The sequence below is a fragment of the Nicotiana sylvestris genome, chromosome 2 (assembly GCF_000393655.2).
Source record: "Nicotiana sylvestris chromosome 2, ASM39365v2, whole genome shotgun sequence".
In the NCBI taxonomy this organism is placed as follows: Eukaryota; Viridiplantae; Streptophyta; class Magnoliopsida; order Solanales; family Solanaceae; genus Nicotiana; species Nicotiana sylvestris.
The window spans coordinates 209,843,029-209,853,786 of record NC_091058.1 but is presented as its reverse complement, the minus strand read 5'-3'; the positions used below and the strand labels follow the sequence as shown (position 1 = coordinate 209,853,786).

The 10,758-nt window shown below is 37.8% G+C and overlaps 1 protein-coding gene across 1 annotated transcript; it reads left to right on the top strand.

Annotated features, from left to right (window-relative positions):
• The first annotated feature begins 1,937 nt into the window (after window positions 1-1,937).
• Window positions 1,938-8,356, top strand: LOC104218091 (uncharacterized). Its single transcript, XM_009768491.2, has 6 exons — window positions 1,938-2,214; window positions 3,905-3,969; window positions 4,088-4,377; window positions 7,292-7,363; window positions 7,452-7,514; window positions 8,129-8,356. The coding sequence occupies exons 1-6, from the start codon at window positions 2,108-2,110 to the stop codon at window positions 8,171-8,173; spliced, it is 642 nt and encodes a 213-aa protein (XP_009766793.1). The 5' UTR covers window positions 1,938-2,107; the 3' UTR covers window positions 8,174-8,356.
• The last annotated feature ends 2,402 nt before the right edge of the window (window positions 8,357-10,758 follow it).

The window sequence follows — 10,758 nt, the reverse complement described above, 5'->3', positions numbered from 1 at the left end:
TTTACAATAATGAAACTACAGTAAATAGAAAGTTTTGTTTCGATTTCTTGCTTTGCTTGGTGAATGCTTTTAATTTGGATTTAGCTTTTCAATATGTTTTGGGTATAAAATTCTTAATTTTCTCTCCTTGTATAATCTTGTAAGGAAGAGTATAATTACTCACATAAGTGGAGTAATCAAATATAAGTTCCTCCATATAATGGTTTAGATGAGGTATCAATAAGTACCTTTTAAATTTCATGAGTGATCAATGATCAATTTTACCAACAAGATTAATGAGGTTCTAAAATTATAACATCCTGATGTTAACATCAGTAAAGTCATAAAACTATTTTCTATATCATTAAAATTACTAAACTATACTCGCATAAGAGTTAAAATAGCACGTTCTGACCAGTTTTCAGACTGGTCATTCAAAAATAACCAACGTTTGCCAAGTCATTGAAAAATAACCACTATTTTGCTGCAACAGAGACCGGTCCAACATAATATACTGGAGTTCGGTGCACCAGTGTATGAACTTCCAGCCTATTATGCTGGAACTCCAACACGCGGAAAGTTCCAACATAATATACTGGAGATTCGAGCACTTGTGTATAAACTTCCAGCATATTATACTGGACCGGTATACTTTGCTGGAACTCCAGTATATTATGTTGTAGTTCTAGTGTACTTATGCTGGAACTCCATTATATTATGCTGGAGTTCCAATATACTTATCCTGGAACTCCAGTATAATATGCTGGAGTTCAAGTATACTTATGCTGGAACTACAACATAATATACTGACATATTTTTTGGGTTTTGAACAGTGTTTTCGCTCAAATTTATCTTTATATGAAAAGTGGCTAAATTTCGATTACTTTTAAAAGCGTTGCTATTTTTGAATGACCACTTGTAAATTTGGCTATTTTTTGAATTTCTCCCCGCATAAGAGGATTTAAATTGAGTAATATGGTCGATGAGAATTGCATATAGCCCCCACTTGTTTGGCTTGAATCGTGTAATAGTTAATACTCTCTCCGGTCCAAAATAAGTGATTTTTTGGATGTTTTCACACAGATTAAGAAATCTAGCTTTTAGTATTAATTAGCAATAGAATTGACCATATTAACCTTTATTATCTCACATAAATACTCCTAACACATATTTTAACATTATTTACTCCAAGGACAATATAGGAAAAAAATAATTAATTCATTCTTGAAATCTGAAAAAATTACTTATTTTGGACCACAAGAAAAAGGCCAAAAAATCACTTATTTTGGACCGGAGGGAGTATTATATTAAAATTACTAAATTGTGTTTAATTTTTTGGAAAATACAACTCAACGGAAAAGTCAAATTCCCGAAGCCATAAATGACATGTCAGTTAATTAAATATTGTATTAATTAATGTTAATTTCTATGTGGGGATGAAATCTCCTTAAATCCCTAGCAAATATATGGATCGTTTGGAAATAGACCCCCAAATAGTCTTTGAAAAAAAGCTGATTTGGGTGAAGTTTGATTTGAAATTAAAAATGTGTTTGGACATAAATTTTGGGGTAAGTTTTGACATATTAAAAAGTTATTTTTTCTGCTAAAAAGTCTTAAATGGTCGTAATTTGGCTCAAAAAGAGGTCTTAAGCTATATTTTGGATTTGAAGTTTTGGTTTTTAAAGTCTCCCAAAAACTAGATTAATTCTATAAATAAACATATATTTGATTTATTTATTTTTGAAAAAAAAAACTTTAATATGGTCAAACGCCTACTATATAAACGTATGCTGATTTTAATGTGGAGATTATTACGTCTGTCACCAAACCAAACAGCCCCTTATTGTGCTACCCGAACCCACACCCAAACCCGAACCCGAACCCGAACCCGAACCCGATTCCCAGGAAATTTGACGGCACATTTTATTTCGATTTTCCTTCTTCCCTTCGGAAATAAAAGGGAAAATTTTTTAGCTGCCAAAAACAACCTTTTCTGCACCACTTACAATTTTCATTCCTGCTAGTTTGTGTTTGTGTAAATACGTACATCCACAGAATTAGGGTTAGGGTTAGGGTTCCGAGCTTTGATTTGGGTTTGGTGATCAACTCTGGAAGCGTGATAAGTACCATGTACGCTGATCGGGAAGAGGCACTAAGTCGGACGTCTATAAAAGAAAGGCTGAACCGCAATGCTGCTGATGATTCTACTCGCCGGAGACTAATTTCCGGCAAGAGGTCCTCTCTCTCTCCCTCCCTCACACACACGCACACACAGTGAATGCGGAGCATCTGCACATATTATACTTAGTGGATGTTGCTGCATATATATACCTCGTGTTCCATTCTATGTGACCGTGTTTGGCTAGGCATAAAATATAAGAAAGAAAGATAAACTTTTGAATTGTAGTTTGAAACAACCGGTAGTGCCTATAAATCAAGGTAAAATGAGAAATATAAAGTTAAATTGTTTCAAGATATAGAAAAGTGCCATTCTTAACTAAAAAAGAAAGTGTGCCACTTAAAATGGAAAAGATTCGAGTCGAGGGCACCGGTACTACTGCACCAACTACTACTTTGTCGCAGTAGGTATAGACTTGGTATAAATACTTAGTATTTTTTGAAGAAAAAAGTTTCTATTATATATGTGGTTTAAGTGGCGGCTGAAGGTGCATCCTTGCACATTTGGTTAGATATATTGTTTGTTAGCTTCAATCAGCTTTTTGCTTCAGTCCTAAAAATTGCTTATCATGTGCTCGAAGTGAGAGGCAGAGCCAGGATTTGAAGCTTATGGATTCAGAATTCTAGCACTTTCAAGTCACTAGGGTCACTAATAATTTGTACAAATTAAATGGATTTCTTAAAACCAACAGAGTTTCGGCCAAAGTTACTGGGTTCCCCTGAACCCATACCTTGGTCTCTAGCTCCGCCCCTGCTCAAAGTGCTACTTGGTTAGTTCAGGAAAGGGTAGAGTGGGTTATACTGTAAGCAGGTCCTCCCTTTGCATTTCTGCGAAGAGGTTATTCCATGCTTTGAAACCATATGACCTACAGGTCAACATATCATTAAGGAGTAACTGTACCATTGTACAATAGCTTCTTACTGGAAGATTGTTCTCTTCTTCTTTTGGAGTATCACAGAAGAGGCATGTAGCTAGCACTCAAACTTACACTGGCTCACTGGTTATCGTGATTCTAATTTGGACTTTTTGACCTTTAGCAAGTAATGGATGGGATTAATTTAATAAGATTTGTGTATCTAGCTCAAATTTAGCTGGTCATCTTGTTTATTTCCCTTAAAAGAGTGCCAGCTCTGATCAGATAAAGGCATGGAAGATTCTTGTAATGATTGAATTTGTTTTTATGGTACGCTTCATTGTTGCTTATTTGGTTTTCACCTTACTGCTTGCTTATTACAACAACAACAACATACCCAGTATTATCCCACACCGGGGTCTGGGGAGGGTAGTGTGTACGCAGATCTTACCCCTACCTTGTGAGGATAGAGAGGCTGTTTCCAATAGGCCCTCGGCTCAGGAAAGCATAAGCACCACGCACCACATTAATGAAAATATAGACAATAAGAGACAGTACCAAAAAGCCATATAAGAAGGTTTTCACATATTGCTTGCTTATTGTGTCCTACAACTGGAAACTAATTTTTACTTGGGAGGGATTGGATTCATGTTGATGGATTTGATGCTTGGTCAGTAGCATTAAAGATTTTATGCAATGTAATGATAAGGGGAGCGACATGAATACTATAAATCAAGCTGTCAAAATGGCATATTGTTGTTATCTGACCATTATTTGCAATGACTATGTTTATGAGATGAATCATATTTATCTTCACAGGTCAAAGCTTTTCCCTAAAAAGAAAGAAGAATCTTGTCAATCTTTTTGTTAATAGCTGTAGTTCGTTTTTTCAGGCTTAGAGAAGACGATGACAAATGGGTGCATGACCTTTATGAGCCTGATGAACTTCAAGGATCAAGTATGGGGTGTTTGAGAACCACACTATTCATATAGCATTTTTTTCATAAATGAATGGGCAGTATACTTTTTGAGTTCTGCAATAAAAGGTTGATTTGTTTTGTTGTGCGCTTGTATAGATCAGAGAATTGGTACAAAGGATCTTCGTCTCAAACTTCAACGAAGAAGAAGTATTCAACAAGCTACTCAAATAATAAAGAGTTCTTTATCTGGAGGTACGAGGGATCTGCGGGAAAAGCTCTCTGGTACTGTATACTCGCAAACAATGCAAACTGGTCCCCCTAAAAAAAAGCTAAAGACAATTCCTGAAGTCAGCAAACCTTCCAAGAGAAGTGTCGTAGCTGAAGCTCCTTCCTCAGAGACGAAAAACATTGCCAGCAAAGTTTCTAAGAAGAAGTCCCAGCAGAAGGCAAGAATATCTCACTTACTCAGATTACTTTTACAAATGAGATCTTGCTGCTAGAAATTGTGCAGCCCTTTAAAAAATTCACAATCAGGGGAAAAAGCACGGGTCTGAGAGTGTATATCTAGACACCAAATTTTTGGTTATTGCTTCATGGATGTCCCTAAGACAAAATATGGCTTTAAGATAACCGCCAGCAGAGAAGGGTAAGTGGAGGTCTTAGACAAAGATAGCATGTTTACAATTACATGACACCATATTCCTTAGTCTTCTGCTCTTTAAGCATTAAAATATTTAATTTGCTACTGTTGGTTGTTGGACCGTGTTTCTACGAAGCTACTGCGTGAGAGTTCGGGAAGTATTATGCTTATAGCAGTCTGCAGGTCCAGTATTAGAATTCTGTGACATGTAATCAGATGACCAGTATAATAAAAGCTGCTAAGTGTGCGTATATCTAGTAGTCCTCAAATTTATTTGTATTGTTCATACAAAGATAGCTGTTTTAATTATTCATTTCCACAGTTGAATCCACTGGAAGATTTGAAGACTTCATTTTTGAGACCCAATATGCAGTAGCTTCTTGCTTGAGCAACAAATTGCTTTATTGTTTATTCCCACTTAGATACAGGTGCTTTCTGGGCATACTTATTTTATTCTGTTCTGTATGTGTATGCTGTGGGTAAACGGTATATGCTTCGTGGAGTCTTTAATATAGCTGAGTGACTGGGTGTTGATGCAACATTACACTATGAGGACTTCATTCTCTAGGAACCTATTTGCAATACATTCTTGCCTGGGCTGAAACCACATGTATAGAAATTATGCCTAGTTTAGTACAGGTGCTTTTTGGACATACTTATTTTATTTTCTTGTGTATGCTTATGCTGTGGGTAGGAATTGTTTATGCTACCTGAACTCTTCAATGTGGCTGGAGTAAGTGGTTCAATTGTAGATAAAACCTGTTAAATCATACCATTGATTCTGGTAGCTAAAGTTCACGGCCCATCTTAAACCTGTCATTGCACCAGTACCGGCAATACAACATATTTTTCCAAGGAAGCAAACAGCTAAGACGTCTCCTCCCCATTTGTGCCAACTTTTCACTTCCTGTTAGTGAGCTGTCCCGATCCACTAGTTAAATAAATGGAAGCCAGAAGAGTAATTGAAAATATAGACAAATATACTTGGTCAACATTCAGCAAGGTAAAATCATTTAAATGGAGTGTCTTTACTCCCCAGGAAGATGATTATCCACCTGTTTAATCATTTTCTAGTGCTAATGTATTGTACCCAATGAGGGGCACATACCTCTTCGAGATCTAAGTTAGAGATAATGGTGAATGAGAAGTACACAGTTTTTTTTGTTTTATTTAGCTATTTAATTTTATTTTTGATTAGGGAGGGGATAGTCTTGTGGAAAGGACCATCCACCTCCAAGGCTCCAACCATGAGATTGGGGGTTCGAGTCTCCAAGGAAAGCAAAGTGTGAAAGGACCACTGTTTGCTCCTTGTTTTTTTGTGGTTGGTTGTTAGGGGGGGGGGTGTTAAGGTTTACCATATTAAAAAAGGTAGGCAGCCTTTTTACGTTTTACTACACTACTAATGCTGAGAAGCCAGAATTAACATAAGACTATAAGAGTAATAGGTGTATGGAGCTCAAGGAGGCTTTAGTGATGGATGGAAGAAAAGGTCATGCTTATGTATGAGAGGAAGTTCCAGTGACTAGATAAGGTTGATAATAGGCTGGATTCTAGACAATTTTTGCTTCTCTAGACTCTAGGATTCGGCCACTATGCACATTTTTATTTACTGAATTCTGTTGTTGGTTTTGATGAAGAGGGCATGTCCGAAACTTGAGGGTATATGACTTATTTCAGACACAGAGGTGCTGAATCAACTAGCTTGCGCATTCCATTGTTATCAAACAGGTTACAGATCCTCAAGTCAGACAGAAGACATCAAATGCTCCACTTTTGCCAACAAAAAAAAAGGATTACAATGCGAAATTGAGCTGCAAATATGTATAGAATTGGGTTTTTTCATTAGCGAGGTCTAAACCACTTATTTTCACTACCTTCCTTTGGGCCTTCTGTGAGAATTCATTTTCTGGAAAAGAAAAGAGAGCCTAATAAGGATATAGTTTTCAGGGCGAAAAGACACTAATAGATTATATGCTAAAGTCAATCTGGACTGACCTAATAGGCTAATACCTTATGGAACTTATATATTTGGAATATAAGAGAAGCAAAACACCATATATTTCACCTGTGTGGTAAGATTATTCTTGATCAGATCTGAATTTCAAGGTCTAGGCAAGTCTTACTTACAGTTATCTCAAAGAAAAGGTCTAGGCAAAAGAAGTGAAAGGAAAAGGTCTACGCAAGTTTTACACCGTCCGCTCTTGCACCTGGAAACCTCACCTGAGTCCATGTTGACTCATACCGGAAGAAAACCTGCAATAGTGCCTTGTATGAATGTTGTTGTTCAACTTTACTGTGGTTTGTTCCTCAATTCTTGCCGTGATTTCTAAGACATTATATAGAGATCTGTGTTTAATCTAGTCTTATGTCCATTTCATTGTTCACCTTATGAGAGGGATGCAGCCTATGTTTCCTTTCCAGTATTTCCTTCAACTATGTTGTGCAGCACACTTGCACATGTTTTGTGGCCGTTTAGCGTGAGCTTCCTCAATCAGATGATGTGCAATTACAATCGTCTGCATCATGTTTAATAGTTTTTGTATAAATAGTAATACTGTGGCTCTTGCCATTCTTACTGCTTATCTTGTTTTGTTTGGTTCTTTCCCTCTATGTTATCAGCAATGTCATAGAGTCAAAAATAGTCGACAACTTGTTGCTTATGCCCCTCAGAAATTTCTGATATGAGGTTGCTTTGTTACATATATTTTTTTTTGTTGCAGGTTGAATCAGTAGATAGTTTTCTACAATCATTGGGTCTTGAGAAGTATGCAGTTACATTTCAAGCTGAAGAAGTATGTAGTTTTCCGCTCCTATTGTCATTTTCAGTTTACTTATAAGAGCTGCAGAATATCACCTATGATCTTACTATTATTCTTGCAGGTTGATATGGCTGCTCTTTTACACATGACAGATGAAGATCTTAAAGCTATGGGAATACCAATGGTAAGTATCTTCTTGTTGCGTGCTTCATAAGAATTGATCTGGCATCTGTCCCTTCAGGTTTTTATTTTCTTTTTTTCCGCCCAATAGAAAAAGGCATCACAACAAAAAGGATAAGATTTTTATCCCTTTTTTTTTCCTTTCTGAAAAAACAAAAAATATAAGATGTTGATCTTTGTTGTCAGCAGCAGGAGGAACTGTTATTAGTAGGATGATAGATTTCTCAATAAGTAGCGCAAATGTCTGAATTAGTAGGATGATAGATTTCTCTAGACTTTGTTGTTGCGAAAAACTTATCTTAGTTAAGATAACTAGATGAGAATAACCTTAATATTTTCAGAGAAGACTTTTTTAATACGGCGGCCATGAAAATCACATTGATTTGGAGAGTTAACAAGGCTTAGGCTAGATAATAATTCTGCGGCAGGGAATCAAAGCTTAGGAAATTACTTTCCTTTGTAAAACTTCTTTAGCCTCTTGTATTATTTCAGTCTTTGCAATGGCCATTTACTTCAAAAGTTCTCATGAGCTGTAACAATGTGGATTAGAGTGATAATTAGGGTTATATCTTCCTTTATTAAGTGCCAATTAAAGTAAATGTCCATTGTTGTTTTCAGGGTCCAAGGAAGAAGATACTTTTAGCATTGGAATCTAAAGTTTGAGAATTTGGGTTACATCTTCCTCTGCTAGCTAGCTTTGTACAAGTCTCTTAGCTTTTTTTCCTTTTCCTTTTTGGGGTTTTATCACTGTATGTGGTAAACTAGAGCTCACTACCTGTAACTAATCTGAATATCGATTCATGAGCTCAACCTTAATGGTATTTAATTAGTTTGCTTAGCATGTAATTCGGGTGCCAAAGATGCCAAATTTTGTTTTTTTAAACCTCCCCCTCTCACTCAAAAAAAAGAAGAGATAACTATTTATTACTCTCAAATTGTTTTCCAAAGAAGCATTGTGCTTCTTGTCATCCTTGACCTTTGGAATGAGTCAAGAAAACTTTTTGAGCTAATTTTTTAGGCGGTTTTAAAATATTTAAAGCATTTAAGAATTATGTTCCTGTAACATATAGAATAGTATCTGATAACAAATTTTATAATTGGGAGGATTGGATTTTGTTCTAATGAACAGGGCACAAACATTTAGTTTCTGTAGAACTGTATCAGGCAAATATTTTTGGGCAAAGATCACTACTAGCCCGTGGTTGAAATTATTTTCATTCAATAGCTGCAAAAATATATAAAATTTGTATATTTTTGTATATAACATAGAGAAATGTATATATATTCAATGAAATATACAAAAAATATATATTTTTTCGGTTATTATTTTGGGCTGCTATACATTGTGTTTGCCCTATATTTTTCTGTCACGACCCGAAATCTCTCCGAAGGAGTCACGATGGCACATAGTCTCTAAAACTAGGTAAGCCTAACATTAATAGAAATAACGACAATATTTGCTAACATCGAACCATTTTGAAATAGAAAACTATGTACCATTTACGATCCCAAAACCGGTAGTACAAGTCATAAGTCTTTCTAGGAGTAGTCATACATATGAATACATCACTGTTCCAGAACAAAAGGAAACAATGGAAATAAATACAATAGAAAGTGACTCTGAGGCTTGCGAATGCAGCAACAGGTTTACCTTGAGTCTCCATAGCAATGATCCGCGCAGCCACTAACGATCGAATACCTGGATCTGTACAAAAAATATACAGAAGTGTAGTATGAGCACACCGCAGCGGTGCCTAGTAAGTATCAAGACTAACCTCGGTGGAGTAGTGACGAGAAACAATCAAGACACCTACTTGTCTAATAACCTGAACATGATATTACATAAAGCTAACAAGATAAAGATATCAAAGTAATGCCCATAGCAGAAAGAAATCAAATTACAAACAGTAGATGAGGTCCAATCGGAGGCCCAGGGAGAGACCCCTACCCAGCCATTACCGGCTCCTCCGCCACCTGAGGAGATTCCTAGGGAAACCGCACATCCAGTTCCCCCTCCACTTCCATCAGATCACGACTTGAGGAGTGCGGTGCATTTGTTGGCACAATTGGTAGCTACTCAGCAACAGGCTAGGGCATCCGCTAGTGCAGGACCTTTTGAGGGATCTGGGAGTTCAAGGGTCCGAAAGTTTATTGCTTTGAGTCCCTTAGAGTTCACGGGGACAAATCAGAGGGAAAACCCGCAGGATTTCATAGATCAGCTTCACAGGATCTTTCGGGTTATGCATGCCACGGAGAAAGAGGCAGTTGAGTTAGCAGCTTTTCGACTCCGAGATATAGTCATCCTTTGGTACGAGGGATAGGAAAGGTCCAGGGGACGCGATGTACCTCCTGCTATTTGGGAGAATTTTTCAGATGCCTTCCTTGGCTAGTACTTACCGCGAGAGATCCGACATGCCCGACTCGATCAGTTTCTAGTCCTCAAGCAGGGCAATATGAGTGTTCGAGAGTATAGTCTCCATTTTTGCCTCATTGGCCAAATATGCACCATCCATAGTTGCTACTATGCGAGATAGAATCCACAGGTTTATAGCAGGGTTGGCCCCAGAGTTGACCGAGGCATGTGCCACCGCTGCATTACATGATAGTATGGATATCTCCCGGATTCAGGCATTTGCACAGAATATAGAAAGTGGTAGGCGTCGACAGCAGGGTACGGAGAGGACTGACTTAGGGCAGCGTAAAAGGATGAGATTTGCCAGATCTCAGGAGCAGTCTCAGGGTAGTTATAGGCCCCATTACTTCGAACGGCCACCTAGACCTCCGCCATCTCAGCCACAGGATTACATTTATGATTGTTATACTCAGTCAGGACTAGGTGAGAGCTCCCAGGCGTCACGTTTGCAGCGACAACGAGGTTCGGGGAAGACATGGCCATTTCCGTTGCGGTGTGCCATCTGCGGTAGATGACACTTGGGCCAATGCCGAGCCGGTTCCGATTCTTGCTATACATGTGGACGTCCGGGGCATATGATGCAAGATTCCAAATAGAGATTCTGGGAGTATGGCGCAACCAGCGAATTCAACATCAGGATTATCTATGTCAGTGCATCCTTCAGGGCGCAAGACTCGGTCTTTGGCTGGTAGAGGTTGAGGCAGAGGTAGAGGTTCCAGTTCAGGTGGTAACCAGAATCATAGTTATGCGTTAACAGGTCGGCAGGACCATGAATCCTCACCAGACATTGTGACAGGTATGTTGACCATTTGCTCTCACGATGCTTATGCCTTAA

Coding starts and splice junctions, on each gene's coding strand:
- LOC104218091 (XM_009768491.2), top strand. CDS start 2,108: ATGTACGCTGATCGGGAAGAGGCACTAAGTCGGACGTCTATAAAAGAA. Junction 7,364..7,451: donor TTACATTTCAAGCTGAAGAA/GTATGTAGTTTT, acceptor TTATTCTTGCAG/GTTGATATGGCTGCTCTTTT. Junction 7,515..8,128: donor AAGCTATGGGAATACCAATG/GTAAGTATCTTC, acceptor TGTTGTTTTCAG/GGTCCAAGGAAGAAGATACT.